Below are 15,490 nucleotides of genomic sequence, written 5' to 3'. Positions count from 1 at the left end.
AAGGAATACCAAAATATGGACCTTCACGCTTGTTAACATTTTAAAAACTCTGTTTTCCTATTACACTGTGTTGCCGTGTAGGTTTACACACATTTCAGTAAATCTCTACACCTATTTCCCGTTTTCATAGCAAAATATACAAAATGAAAGATGGCTCCAGACTGCTGCACAAGCTCACTGGTCTCTACGGGCTGGAAATCAGCCATATAGCTTCTGTAACATCTGCTTATATCTTGGTTATATCCACAAAGAGCATTGAGTTTGGGTGTAGCATTACAGGACACCTGATCATAGTCTGTACAGACTGTTAATGTACCCCCACCTGCCAAATCCCACTTTAAAACCTGTTCACACCGTTCCTTCTATGATCCATGAGGAAGAATAACAACAAAATCAAATCATTTTAACTTGTTACCCTGAAAAATATCTATTATTTTGAAAACCAAAAGTTTATTGTATATTTTTTTCCATTTATGTCAGCATTATTCTGTAATTAACCACAACAAAAAGCAAGGAATGACAAAGTGGAAAACAAAGGGTGCCCTGTGGGACACGAGACAAAGTCTCCTGGCTATTAAACCTGTAAATTACGCCTCTGCCAGCTGTGTAGGTCTCTAAAAAGGGACAGTTACCGCTTACCGGCTGTTGTGTGTGTCAGAGCACCAACTTTTGTATAAAAAGATGACAGTTAAGTTTGATCATGAAAGACCTAAAGGAGCCTGATATCAGAAAAAACTCACCTTTTTAGTCTTTGCTTGTCAGAGTGTAAAGAAAGCAGAAGAGTGACATGATAATATAAAATTAGAAATGATGAGAATGATCATTTTAAAATATACTGCATTCACAGAGAGCCTTCTTGCATTGCAGTTAATTATTGTGAAATTCTCACCTGGTCCCTCTTTATGTGCTCCTCAGGTTGATCAGCTTCACTTCTAGAATTATGTACATAGGTCCGCTAAACTTTAATATGCACTAAATTATTATTTATTTGAAGGTTTTTACGAGTAAATAGGCAGGTGTGTTAAAAATATCAGTTGGTTTGTGTTTTGCTGTTTTAACTTCTGTCTTACCCTGTTTTTCCCTTTCTATTCTCAGTATTAATGAGATTCCTGTATAAATGCCAAAAGTGGCGTGCTCATCGCTTTTGTGCATACAAACAAGTAGCTGGCAGCCAGCTACTGTGTCCTAGAGGATTATTAATAATCAAGTAGGTGTAAAAATATAGGAAAGTGATTGTGAATGTTCATTTTCGAAGGCGCACCCGTAAGTGTCTCATCATAATTAGATTTTCTTAAGCTAAAAATAAGAGTTTTGACCGTCTGCCCCCTGCTGGCTGTAAGCTGGTTGTGCAGGCGCTTTGTGCTTTCACTGGTGCCTTCCTGACATTAACGCCATGCCAAGCACTGAGAAGTAGAAGTAAGAAGCTGTCTCGTGTGTCTGTAAATATAGACCAAGCAAACAGGAAATCACTGCAGGGAACAACAGGTGGCATAGTGATGGGTACACTTCCTCCAACGAGCAAACACATACTGGTGTCTTCCTGTCTCTAACTGAAGGATAATCACAGAAATGTAACATTTTGAGCTGAAGCAAAGTCACATGCAGTGTTTGAAGCAGTTTTAAAGGAATAATTCAACATTTTAGGATCATTTTCTGCATGTTTGCTCTCTTACAAAGCATGAAAGTCATACTGAGCTTGGGTCAGTCGGTTTTTAGTCATAGACGATGACTGTGCTTGATCTAATACCAAACACTATGATGGTTGATGACGGTAGAAACCGCAACACAAGCTGAGTGGAAAAGACAACAGAGGTCCCATCAGATCATCGATTACAAAGCAAAAAAAAAATACGATTTATTGATAACAAAGAAATTAAATGCACATTTTTTGTTTTTTTTAATCCAACAACAATTTTATTAGCAACCAATTTGCTCACCCATTGGCTGTTAATACAGTGTCCTGTCCATGTGCACAGACTGATATCACCAGAACCAGTTTTTAAATATAAGCAACAGTTTGAAGCCATTTACTCTGAGAAACGCGCCTCAGAGGAGGACGTTTGTAACTCTTCCCTCGACGAATGTTTTCTTTAACACATTTTTTTTCTAATCGCTAAAAAGATTTAAAAGAATTCTTAAACATGAAATGTATTCCCTGGAAACAATGTCCAGCCCGCTTCTCCGATGTTGTTAATAAAAACTAAAGTAAAGATTAACTGGACAATAAACAAACACTCACCAACTGAGCACCGAGCAGCAGTGAAACTTGAACAAGACACAAATCAGAAACAGAACGTGTTTCGCTCACAGCGACCAGCATGCTTCAAAAAATGCAAATGTAGGTGAAAGGTCCAGCTTGCATTGCACTTTTCACACCTTGACTAGCATTTAGTGGAGTAGTGGTCAAGTGCATGCAGGCAAGTCAGCATCTTGCACGCAAACTTCAGGTGACCACAGAACGCTGCTAGCTAACCAAACCAAATCTTTTCCTGACCCAAACCCAAAAGTTAGTTTACAAACAACAACCAGTGTAAACCGTACACATAAAGTCCACAATCTGCATTCACAAGCTACTAAAACAGCTGTTCCTGCTCAGCTGTTCATAAACACAAATTGTATAATCAGTCAACTGAGGTGAAATTTAAAAAAATTCAACATGAAATGAATTTTCAACCAAAGCTATTGTCAACTCAGATAGGTGAGGCTGTCTGCTGTGGCGACCCCTTATAACATGAGAGTAAGTGAAAGTAGCTTTAATAAAAGAAATCTAGGCCTTAAATGCTGAAATGGGACTGCAAGGAAAGATTTATTTTCAACATAAAATCTGCTGTTAGTAAGAAACACATCTCAGGAGGTGAGAAATTGAAACTTTGCTGTGAAATCCTGTGTTCTTAGCGGGGTCTCACCACTCTGTCCACAGAAGCCGAATAAAACTGCACCTTTTTCCATTGGTTTTTTTTCTTCTTTGAAATTAAAGTTGTAATACGTGTTTCAGATGCTGTGGGTCACACGGACGGAGACCCAGAGTCCGAGCGTGAGAGAGAGGGTCTGTTCACCCTCCATCAGCGACGCGGCGCCATAAAGCAGGCCAAAGTTCACGTGGTCAAGTGTCACGAGTTCAGCGCGACGTTCTTTCCTCAGCCAACCTTCTGCTCTGTATGCAAAGAGTTTGTTTGGTATGCAAAAACCCAAGAAGTCACAAATCTTCACATTAGTCTTTTTTTTTTCAATTGTATTAGTCATTTCATTTCTCTCTTTCTTTCCACTGCAGGGGTCTTAACAAGCAGGGTTACCAGTGCAGACGTGAGTGTCGGTTCATTGTCCTGTAATCTACCGACTAGCCTTTGTAACTCTTCCTCACGTGGTTATTTTCTGTCTTTCAGAGTGCAATGCAGCAATCCACAAAAAATGCATAGACAAAGTTATCGCCAAATGCACTGGTTCAGCCATAAACAGCAAGGAAACAATGGTGAGTGTCTGCTTCACATGATTTGCTTCATGACGCTGCACATCTCTTCCAGTCCGACAAAAATTCCACAAGTGGTGACACAGAGCGTGTAGGAAATGTGTAAGCTTGTGGTTCTGATGCTTACTAATGAAAGAGTTGCTTTGTGCCAAGGTATCATCACACCGGGCGCTCGGCTCTCATGTCTTCATCTTCCCCTCGTTTCACTTCCTCCTCAGCTCCATGTCAGCGAGAGTTCATGTGTACGAAAGCATGAGAGAATTTAACGCCAATAAATAAAGCTCGCTGTTTACATATGAGAGGTGTTTGGTTACTGACGCCTTCCGCGTTAATCTGTGTGCGATGTGTTTTTAGATCCACAAGGAGCGCTTCAAGATCGACATGCCTCACAGGTTTAAAGTCTACAACTACAAAAGTCCCACCTTCTGCGAGCACTGCGGGACTCTGCTGTGGGGGCTCGCCAAGCAGGGGCTCAAATGTGAGGGTGAGAGGCGGGAGTTTTTTGTTTTGGTTTGTTTGTTTTGTATGATTTTATACTTTTTTTTATGTCTACAGGGTAAGACAAAATACAGCAGTGACATCACAGACATAAAGCCACAGACAGTGTCATAACAGCTATTTTTCATAACGCAACACCACGCCATTAAATTTATTTCAAGCTCAGTTTAGGAACTGAAAGTTCCTGGTTTAAGGGTTAAGTAAAACTGATGCTTGCATACTGTTAAAGTCTAAGACTGATGGTCGTTTAAGAGTAGAGCCTCTACTCCTCCATATCAAAAGGAGCCAGTTGAGGTGCTTCAAGCGTCTGGCCAGGGTGCCTCCTGTTCCCCTCCTACGTGAGGCGTTTCAGGCATGTTATACTGGGAAGAGACCCTGCAGCAACCCAGGACACGGTCAGGCTGGTTTGGGAATGTGTCAGTGTCTCCCCCTGGAAGAATTTAAGGCAGCCTGGACTTGGTTGCATGGATGGATCATTCAAAATAAAGCACTATAGCTCAGCTGAGTCTAGAGGACTCATTGCTCTGGCAACACCCTGCTCCAGCATCCCGATGGTACGATCTCGGTCAGTCATGGCATTCTTACAGATGTCATTTTCTCCAAACTTCTGGTGCTTCGTTATAGGGTTGAATGTGTTTGACAGAGGAGTGGTCATGTGGGATTAGTTGGATGAAGGTATTTTGACTTCTTTACCAAAAATTGTGTTTTGAGACACAAGACTAAGTCACAAAAAGCAAATTAAAATGGTAAAGTTTTGACTGAAGTTACAAGCTCTGTGGTATTCAGTCTTTTAATTCTTGACTCTAAAATTAGTCCCGTTTTTCTGGGAGCTGCCTTTCAGCACACTCAGTTGATCAGAAAACCGCCGAGCAGCAGGGAAACCCCTTTGCCAAAAGATTAAATGTTCTAGACAACATTATGCAGATATCTGTGGGCTTTAAATGGCTTACGCTGCATTGCAAATGTTTCCTTATTTTGGACTTTTAAGGCCCGAATCATCAATTTCTAGGCAGAAAGAGTCATTCGTCAAAGAATTTTGCAGCAGTGGCTTTCACGGGTTACCATGAAGGGGTTTCTTGGTTCGGCACAGCTATATTACTCCTTCACAATACCATCAACACACTCTGAAACACATGCAGCAAGCAAACTATGGAGCTCACTTCCCTTTATCTGAAATATGTAACTTGACAAAATTTGATAAAACATGGTTTTCACCACATAGATATGATCATTTAATCCACAGCATTACTCGATATATTTCCAGTAGCTGAGACAACAGCGGGCGTTCAAACCTTTCCCAGCATAAATATGCGCTGCATGTGTTGGCCTGTTGAACAGAAGCACAGTGCAGCTGCCACAGCAGGTGCAAAGTATAAAGTTCTCCCTGTGAAATTAATCATATTTCCAGTACAAGCCAGCTGACTGAGGGGTTAGGGATGGGAAAAATTATTATTGTGGATGTGTGAGAGTTTGCTAAGAAACAGCACAGTTATATAAGGAACATGTGCAAACATTAAAGAACGCGTGACATGAAAAAAAGGGATCAAGTGAAAAAGAAATTGGACTCTTTAGCAACATTTTTCACATATAAGTGTGCATTTTTCTGTCATTGTCATTATAAATTTTAATATTGCCCCATTCTGAGGTAAAAGCTGATACATAACCTTTTGCTAATAACAGTAACTAATAACAGTGTAAATATTGCCATCTTGCACTGCTTTGAATGTTCTTTATGTGTTCAACTGAGTTTATATTGCATTTGATGTTGTGCAGAATGCAGCATGAACGTCCACCATAAATGCCAAAAGAAAGTAGCTAACCTCTGCGGGGTCAACCAGAAACTGATGGCTGAAGCTCTGGCAGTCATCGAGAGCAAGCAGCAGGTGAGACAAACAAACCTTCGGTACATGAAGCTGTGCAGTCTTTCAGAAATGCCTTCAACTAATTCAATTGTTTCCTCGTTTATATGCTGCTTTTAGTGACTTAAACACCTCTTAAAAGGGACCTGCTCTCCTCAGTTCCTGCGGAGTAGCTTTGCATGATTCACAGATCCAAATAATCCCGATTTATCTGATACTGAGTTTTGGTGACGTCCCCTCAATTCATCCTTGGTTTTAACTTCTCCTCCTTTAAACCAACTTTCTGATTGCTCCTTGCAAAGAGAAGACTTGAATAGCACGAGATATTCCATCTCTGTGACATCATGCACATGTAACAGGAAGACTTCATTATATGAAACTTTGTTTAATGAGAAGATCTAACATAAGACTGTGTAACACTAGATAACATAAGAAAAACTAAAGCAAATAAAACAGATTAATATTAGTAATTAAGGAATATTTTACTGTGGAAAACTTCATTTTGAAACTAGATCTACCTTTTCCTTTAAGGCGAGAAGTACCAGAGACAGTGACATTATTGGTCGGGAAGGTCCTGTAAGTGTTGCCCAGCCGGGAGTGGTGCGAGCTCCATCCGGGCTAGTTATGGGTTTACCAGCCACAGCTACACCTGCAAGCAAAGGTATGCAACTTCTAAAATGTGCCTTTCCGCTAGGCAGGGATACATACGGCATACTTTATCTCATTTGTGTTTCTCAACCTGCTTCTTGTAGCAGATTATCAGGGTGTTTCATGGGAGGGACCAGGAGATTTCAGCAGGTCGGTCAGCGAGGTGCTGCCAGAAGAGCCTCTGTACGCTGTTCCGAGGAAAGATCACCAACCCAAATTTACCATCGACGACTTCACCCTGCACAAGATGCTCGGGAAAGGCAGCTTTGGCAAGGTAGCAGAGGCGATCTGATTCAAAAGAGGAAAAGTAAAGCACGGAGCAGAGCGTGCATGAAGATGTGGCATCTTTGTCATGTTACTTTATATATCAACATATTAACAAGAGCATTCAAAGAGCACAACTCCCCCGAAGGGCAAGGGCTGTAGTAAAACCTTTTATTACAACATGCAGATGTCTGATCTTTGACCTATGACCTTGAAACATTAGATACTAAAATGGTGTGCTTTATTATCTTTACCCATATGATTGGAGCAGAATTTGCTGTAATCTTCTATAAGCTTGAGGTTTTAACATATATTGGTGCAGTGCGTGAATTTGTGAACTTTATGGCGTTATTGTGACATCATAGGGCGTCGTATTAAAATGTAGAATTTGTTTTACAGCTCTCCACGTGTTCTTTCATATGATACATTACTTGACATGGTTTAAAGTTTTCACTGACATTCACATTTGGTGTGATCTTGACCTTTTCATCAAAACTGAATATGCCCGAGCTGTTTTTGGTATCTACCATCACAAAAAAATTAAACATGATATCTTGAAAACTGTGGATGCTTAACTGCTAACAAAGAGACAAACAAACAGAAGTGATTACATACTCCCTCCCTTTGGAGGAGAATAAAAACTGCATGCAACAAAAACAAATTATTGCCCTTTTCTTAGTGGAATTTCTATAAGAACACAGTGAGGGGAAAGCGTTTTCTGCAAATGTGTCAAAGCATCATATTTTAGTCATTCTTGCTAGCAGATGCACACAGCATGGCGGGCTTCATACAGCACTCTGAGGCTTGTGGTCAAATGTGTTGTGCAGCCAGTTTCCACTGAAAACCACCTACTTCTTGTTACTTCAAAGTCTTTGCAACACATAGAGCTAGCTATGGTAAATGAGTGGGCAACAGGCTACAACTCTATATGTCCAAACTGAAGACGTTTTTTTTAAAAGGTTTTTGTTTGTCTTTCGTCTTCTCCAGGTGTTTCTAGCAGAGCTAAAAAGGAGCGGGGAGTTTTTTGCAGTGAAAGCTCTGAAGAAAGATGTGGTGCTGATGGATGATGATGTTGAGTGCACCATGGTAGAGAGGAGGGTTTTGTCTCTAGCCTGGGAAAATCCCTTCCTTACACATCTTTACTGCACCTTCCAAACTAAGGTGATGACCCATGTACGCTTGCACAGTCACTGCATGCAAGTAGGTAGCCACTGAAAATAACTCTCTGGAAACAAATATAGCCCTGACCTCTGTGTTTTCACATCCAGGAAAACCTGTTCTTCGTCATGGAGTATCTGAATGGAGGGGATCTTATGTTCCACATCCAAAACTGCCACAAGTTTGACTTGCACAGAGCCACGTGAGTCAAAAGACGCAGCTCTCACAGTGACGCACTGTAGTTTTGCACTGTTTGGGTCTGGATGTAACCTCCAGGTTTGAAAAGTGCCTTCACTGCAGATGTGCCTTTAACCTGTATGATTAATCATTACCAGCATGGGGGCGGAAAAACGTCCATATACCTCATTAAACTATTTTCTAATTGAGTTTTTGGTTTCCATCACTAGTTTCACATCATATTTAATAGAAAAATGACACTCATTTAGGAAATTACAGTACAACTTAGTGAAAAATAGACAACAAAGCAAGAGTTGATTGACCCCTGAATACACCCGACGCCACATTTGTAAGCATCCCAGAAGCTGCTACACAGAGTAGGCAATGAGGGCAGGAAGTCAGATATAAAAGCAGGATGGAGAATGTGGTCAATTTTCAAAATAAAATACCCAATGCAGACTAAATGTTCTGCTTCTGACACGCCTGTGGTGTGACTTGATGCAGGACTGAGACATGCGTCAGACAAACATCTGGTGTACTTCAGTGGTTAGAGTGCGTCTAACCACTGAAGTACAAGTAACCACTTGGGATTGAGAATTTGCTACCAAATGGCCGTGCATTGTCCTTGGTTTCTTGGTCTTGTTTTCTTGTTCGTCACAGTTGGTTTTAATAGATCTAATCTCTATAAACATATTATCTGCAGTTATCTATAGATTGCCAGTGGTTTTCATTTTTAGTGCAAATTCTACATTTTAGCATCCTTTAGTTACACGTGGGTAAATAGTCTGTGTAGAGAGCAAATAAAGGGGCTTACAGATATACAATCTGGAAGCCACTGGTTATTTTTTTAATCTATCTGCATTAGTAAAGCATGGATATCAGTCCTGGAAAAATGACTACCCCAGAAGCTAAGGCCCCCCTCAGGCTTCAAACTTACAGTCTCTTATGGGGATTTTTATGGTGCTTATGTTAATTTCTATATACAGTTGACATGTGATCCTTATTTCTGTGACATAATTATCTTTTAAGTTTGTTGATTTCTTTTCTTTTTTTTTTTTTGTCTATTTCAGAGTTTCAACTAGATTGACCTAGTTTGGCCTAAATCTGATCACTCCTGTGAATTTTATCCTCTCTTCTCACATACATCTGTGTCTCCTTACAGCTTCTATGCAGCTGAGATCATCTGTGGGCTCCAGTTTCTACACTCTAAAGGAATTATTTACAGGTAGGCACTCAGTGAGAGCCAGAAACAGGACTGAAATTCATGGCATGTAATATATAGTCCAAGAGGAATCATTTTCTTGCACCTCTGCAGAGATCTGAAACTGGACAACGTGCTGCTGGACTCAGATGGTCATATAAAGATAGCAGACTTTGGCATGTGTAAGGAGAACATGCAGGATGACGTACGGACCTCCACCTTCTGCGGGACCCCAGACTACATCGCCCCAGAGGTGACATCTTTTGCATGCTGTAGTAATGTAAATGTTGTAATAAACTGGTATCCTTTTGATTAAAAGGATCAATCAACAACACCTGGCCACCAAGTGATACGCATAACGTCTAAATTCTAGAGACGTCTTAAAGAGGGCTGTTGATGCTAGGTCTGTACATTTATATTTGGACTCTGTTAGAGTAGCTTTTCTTATACAGGCTATTGTGCAGCCCCTGAGTGAAATAAGCCTCTAAGCTGCCCCTTTAAAATAACAAGTTAAACCACATTTTAAAATATTAAAGAGTAGAAAAAACTGTAAGCTGACAATCTAGGACAGAGGTGTCAAACATATGGCCCCAGGGACCAGAATCAGCCACAAAAAGATTAAATACAGCTCACTAGACAGTTTTGGAAAATGTGAATGAGCACATGCATTTTGGACTTTTAACAGTATTTGCAAGTTTTACAGATTTTCCTGCTGATAAAGACCTCCCCCACGGCCAGTCAGACTTCTCCAGCGTAACAAAGCAATAGATCAACAAAAAAAACATTTTTACCACAATCTTATTATTATTATTATTATTATTATTATTATTATTATTATTATTATTATTACAGGATATTCTGGGCAGTGAGCTACTTCTGCAGTTTTACACATTACTTACTTACAAATCAGTCCCAAAAAGTCGTGCTGACAGATACTGCAGCATTTCTCTGTCATATAGAAAAAACTGAGATATACTAAAATTACACTTCTTTTTTATATACAAAGATATCTAAGGCAATTAGTGTGTGGTTAAACTTATTTACACAGACAGAAAAGGGGAGTTTCCTTGGTCTAGCCCGCTTAAAGATCACAGTGGGCTGTATGTGACCAAGGACGTAAAATTAGTTTGACATCTAGAGCAATCTAAAACCCAAGATCTGACTGATAAGGACTTATTTTCAAACGTTATTGACCTCATTCTTTAAAACTCTGGCCATTTAAATGTGAACATCTGCCATTGTAACAGTATGTGCATGACAGAAAATAAGAAAAACCCACTTTAACTTGTTCATTTTACCAGTTTGTGTGATCTTTATGTATCAGATCCTGCTGGGTCAGAAGTACAACAGCTCTGTGGACTGGTGGTCATTTGGAGTGCTGCTGTACGAGATGCTGATTGGTCAGTCTCCGTTCCACGGCCGCGATGAAGAGGAGCTGTTTCAGTCCATACGGACAGACACCCCCATTTATCCCAACTGGCTCAGCAAACCTGCAAAGGACATACTCATCAAGGTCAGACAAGTGCTTCAGTGGCCAGTTTAAATAAGATCAAGCAGGAAGAAAAGAAAGCAAGGATCTGGTCTTTAAATTGATGAAACTGATTCTTACTGAGTTTCCTGTATGTTCATTAAATGCATACATATAGCTCTCGGGGCCCTATGGCTAAACCTCTGTGCGTTTGTGCTTCAGCTGTTTGTGAGGGAACCTGAGGAGCGGCTGGGAATCAAAGGAAACATCAGACAGCACAGTTTCTTCAGCAGCACAGACTGGAACGCCTTAGAGCAACGGCAGGTGCCGGCACCCTTCACACCAACTATAGTAAGTACAACAGGGAACCACTTACTCAACATATCCACTAATTTTCTCAGTTAAAAACTGGTAGCTAGTAAAAGCTGTTTGGCTGATACGGCCGACGGGTGAAAGTAAATATCATCTAGAAAGTTGTCGACACAGTAATTGACTATAGTGGCTATTTTCGAACTTCAGACTGCTGTACGTGTTTGCAGACTGGAGTCTGCATCGAGAGCCTTACTGTCCTTATTTTAAGTTTGTTCGCAGCCCATTTGGGGACCACGGCCCAGCCTTTGAAAATCACTGTACTGCAGTATTTACTTGTTAATCTACTCGCTGGTGTATGAAATATTGCATGTAATTAAATATTTGCTTCATCCTCGCAGACCTCAGCCAGCGACTGCAGTAATTTCGACAAAGAGTTTATCAACGAGAAGCCCAGACTATCGTGTGCCGACCGCACGCTCATCAACAGCGTAGACCAGACGATGTTCAGAAACTTCTCCTTCGTTAATCCTGGCATGGTTCGGATTGCAGCACGCTGACCACCGGACAAAAAATGGCTACAATCTACAAACACGCTGCTCAGTCACAACCAGCAGTGACTGTAACTGGAACCTACTGTAGAACCCGAATGTGGCAAAACTCACATACATGATGATGCTAACCACTAAAGGGGTATAAACCGATACAACCGAACTGTGACCGGATCTTTAACTTTCACACAAATACCTTTAAAATGTACCTGGAGTCAACTTTGATACTTTAGAGTTTAGTTGACTAAAGGCATACATTTTCTTACAGTGTTATTCTGACAGCATGCAGTTGGTTTGGTTTTATTCTGTCATAAAACTATTCACACATTGCACACTTGTGCAAATATGTGCAAATATTCAAAAAAAAAAAAAGAAAGAAAGAGAGAAAGTGTGCATCTTCCATGTCTCGAGGCATGTACTGTGAAGCTAGATTTGGGACTTAGCAAGGTAACTTCAGGCTTAAGTCTAGTTTATATGGAGTCAGGAAGCCAGTTCTCATCTTACCAAAGCCAGATGATACAGACCTAACCTGATCCAGATCATGTTAGATTTGGAAGAGCCCTCGTACTAATTATTTTTACTCATATTTCTTGTCTTTCCACGACGAGCATCAATAAGAAAATCAGATCTTGAGGAACAATTTCATTCCTGCTTTTTTCTGCAAACAATAGCGCACTAAATCCTTGTACTTACCGGCAGCTAAAGCTCGCTGAGGGAAAAATATGTAATCTCCAACCAACTGGGGAGGGGCTGCTTTGTGAATTTGGTTGCAAAGGTGTTGGATCAGAAATCTCCCTCTCGGATGAAGTTCTTTGTTCATCCGTAGTTTGCACTGAAGATGCTTCAAACTTTTACTTGAAGCAAAAGTTGAAGCAGAACTGTTTATATCACCCTTTTCAGAGAGTTTGTAGGCAAGTTGGTGTCCTTTATGTAAACTGGCCACAGTAACCACAGTAATTACAAGGTTTTTAATGCAACACCCTATACCTCATTGCAACCACTTTCACCTAACAGCCAGCAACTTCCAGCAAACCATCGCCAACTGGTCAGGGAATACATTTTTACCGAGTGACCTGTGGTTGCCGTGGGTGATGGTGACTGACCTCTAAGCCTGCCCGACTGAGGCCTAATTAATTCAGTCCTTTGGCCAGTAAACTGGGTTTATTAACCTTCAAGTGATTGTAAAGTCCAGCCGGATATTTATGTGCCATTGAGATTTTTTTAAATCTAAAAAATGTGTCCTACCGTGAATCATCTTCTCCTACAGTTTTTCATATTTGGTTTTTTTTTCCACAACCTGAAATGGTCAGGATGAAAGTTGTATGGAAATATGTTTTGTTTAAAAAAACAAAACAAAAACATTATAGGCTTAATTTTATTGTAATTTTCAACTTTTAATTACTGCACGGTGATGTCTTGCCAACAGACCTAGAGCAGCAAGATTAACGTCTTTTTGCACACAAATTATTTCATGATTAATTACATTAGAACATTTTAATACATCTATTGTTGGTAACGGAAACAGGGTAAATAGTAATAATCACAAGTACAGCCTTTAACTCTCCAGACTTTTCTAACAGTATATTTTATTCTTCCTTAATAAAACATGGAGTTTTGCTGCTGGTATAATGATCTTTTCAACTTTTTCAAAGTGGTAGATCTGTCCACATGTGTCATTGGTCATATGCTGTCCTGTGAAGATGCTAATAGCTACAGTGGGAAACCCTGAGTGGGCTTATCCAGTTTATAATTACCTTCGATTGCAGTGTTATTGTAAATGAAGACAGATACGGTAAGCTGAAGTTATTCGGTAGTACAGGCCTCCTACTTAATGGGCTGTGTGTTTAAATAGAAAATGTGCTTGTAGTGATTTTATGGTGCCTCAGAATAGTTTAATGAAGTTAACGTCTTCAAGTAAAGCAAACTGAGAAAGTCGATTTAACCAAATGGAAACTTAGTTTTCTTGTCCTGTTCCTTTTTATTTTTTATTTTATTGTCTGTTTTTTTTTCTTATGTAAATAAATTATATAATTCATCTGATATGCTGTGTTGTTACTTGGTTGTAGATCTATTAATGTACTGAGGTTTAATAACTGGGTTATTGTTTACATGTGTTTTCCTGTTGTATCTCAGGAGTTTTGTTTTAATGATGAGCTACTCCCTGCATACTGTAGTTTTGATGTTCTCCTCACTGTGAATTCTGTTCATTAAAGTGTGCACATTGTGGGCTTTTTTTTTTTTTTTTTTTTAAATGTGTTTGTTTCGGTGAGGTACAACATGAAAACTGCTCGGTCGTGTAGTGTCACATCAGAATGATAGAGACCAGAGGTAGAGGTGTTAACAAAAATAGCCATCTCAGTTTTTCCACTTAATTTGAAACTTTACCATATTTTCCGCTGTTACAGACATTTACTCAACTGATGGCTGAATTATTTTAGCACTCAGTCCTAAATATAGACTACCTAAGAAAGAATGTCAGAGGCACTTTTTTTCCATTAAGGTGCTACGGATGGCCCAGATGTAGGACTGACAGCCAAACAAATAATCGAAAACAAACCTTTAATTAAGTGTAGTAGTCCGAGTGAAACAACATCCAAACTTTAGAATATGTTAATAAACAGACAAGGAACAGACAGACACTGACAAAAACTGAAGGAAAACTAAAGCTTTAAATACACATGAGGAGATAGAAAACACCAGGGAAACAAGACACAGCTGAAACTAATTAGGACAAAACAAGGAAGCAAAACTAAATGCAAGGCACAAAAGACAACTATTAAAATAAAGCAGGAAATGAAGAACAACCACACTGAAACAAGTATTCCCGGCGCATACATGAACTGAACAGAAGGGGAAAAGACAGACTAATAACGCCACAAATGTAAAACATGACAAGTACTAAAGCCTCATAATGCTCAGGAATTAATGAAAACCAAAAATCCAAATCATAAACAACACAAAGAAGGAAATACAAAACAAGGATTAAATCTGGGGACCGTGACATAATGTTAACATGTTGAGAAAAGTGATAGCACTAATATTTATTATCACACTGTGTTTACCTGCAAAAACAGGAAAATATCCTTCACATTAAAACAAACTTAGAAGTGGGATTCCACCAATGCATCACCAGTCAAGACCAAAGTTTGACATGACTTTCAAACTTATAGTTTTACTTTCCAATTTTAAACTTTATTCCCAAAATTTTGGCTTTACCCTCAAAAAAGTAATTTAATTTTTTTTCTTAAAAATTTCCACTTTAAACTTTATTCTTAAAAGTTTGACTTTATTTACAGATTTTTTTGTCATGGTCCTGGGTCGGTGACCCAGCGTTTTGTGTTTCATTTTAGTAACATCTTCTGTTTTGTGCCGAAACTTATTTTGTATTAGTTCTTAGTGTTTTAGTGTTCTCCCTTCTGTGCTTTGGTCGTGTCTCTGAGTTTGTTTGTAAAACTGTTTGTGAGTTTCCTGTTTTACTTTGAAGGTCTGTGTCTCGTCGTGTTTAATTAGGTTCAGCTGTGTTCCCCTCTAGTGTGCGATTCCCTCATTACCTTGTGTGTATTTATAGTGTGTACCTGCCTGTGTTCCTCGTCGGTTCGTCTGTGTTATTCTGTGTAACTTGGTGACAGTCTGCGTCTCTCTGGTCTTCATTCTCTACTCCTCAGCCCCTGTGTTACCTCCATATGTTTTTCTCTGCGTTTTATTCTGTGAGTTATGGTTTCGGGTTTTGTTTGTTACTAGCTTTCCCAGTTTAGTTTATGTCTCGCTTGTTCCTCATTTCCTGTTTGCCACTTGCCACACTGTAAATAAAATTCACTCGCATTACCGCCGCTGTCTGCAACTTGGGTCCTCCTTCAATACATCACACGACTGCTGCCCCAGCCTGAATTT

General features: G+C 39.7%; 1 protein-coding gene across 3 annotated transcripts in view; it reads left to right on the top strand.

Annotated features, from left to right (window-relative positions):
* Positions 1-15,490, top strand: part of prkcq (protein kinase C, theta) — a 37,033-nt gene extending 21,543 nt beyond the window's left edge. For 2 of the 3 annotated variants that reach the window (XM_063500978.1, XM_063500980.1), the window contains exons 5-18: positions 2,996-3,176; positions 3,272-3,303; positions 3,384-3,469; positions 3,821-3,950; positions 5,738-5,847; positions 6,355-6,484; positions 6,576-6,745; positions 7,723-7,896; positions 8,004-8,095; positions 9,233-9,295; positions 9,386-9,524; positions 10,596-10,784; positions 10,962-11,090; positions 11,450-15,490. In XM_063500978.1, the coding sequence (XP_063357048.1) occupies positions 2,996-3,176; positions 3,272-3,303; positions 3,384-3,469; positions 3,821-3,950; positions 5,738-5,847; positions 6,355-6,484; positions 6,576-6,745; positions 7,723-7,896; positions 8,004-8,095; positions 9,233-9,295; positions 9,386-9,524; positions 10,596-10,784; positions 10,962-11,090; positions 11,450-11,608 (1,784 nt within the window). In that variant the 3' untranslated portion in view covers positions 11,609-15,490. The remainder of the gene's footprint in view (positions 1-2,995; positions 3,177-3,271; positions 3,304-3,383; positions 3,470-3,820; positions 3,951-5,737; positions 5,848-6,354; positions 6,485-6,575; positions 6,746-7,722; positions 7,897-8,003; positions 8,096-9,232; positions 9,296-9,385; positions 9,525-10,595; positions 10,785-10,961; positions 11,091-11,449) is intronic. The other variant, XM_063500979.1, reaches the window with a different exon arrangement.

Source organism: Pelmatolapia mariae, linkage group LG17 (genome assembly GCF_036321145.2).
Source record: "Pelmatolapia mariae isolate MD_Pm_ZW linkage group LG17, Pm_UMD_F_2, whole genome shotgun sequence".
Taxonomy (NCBI): domain Eukaryota; kingdom Metazoa; phylum Chordata; class Actinopteri; order Cichliformes; family Cichlidae; genus Pelmatolapia; species Pelmatolapia mariae.
The sequence above is the reverse complement of the archived record's forward strand: the minus strand, read 5'-3'. Positions and strand labels throughout refer to the sequence as shown.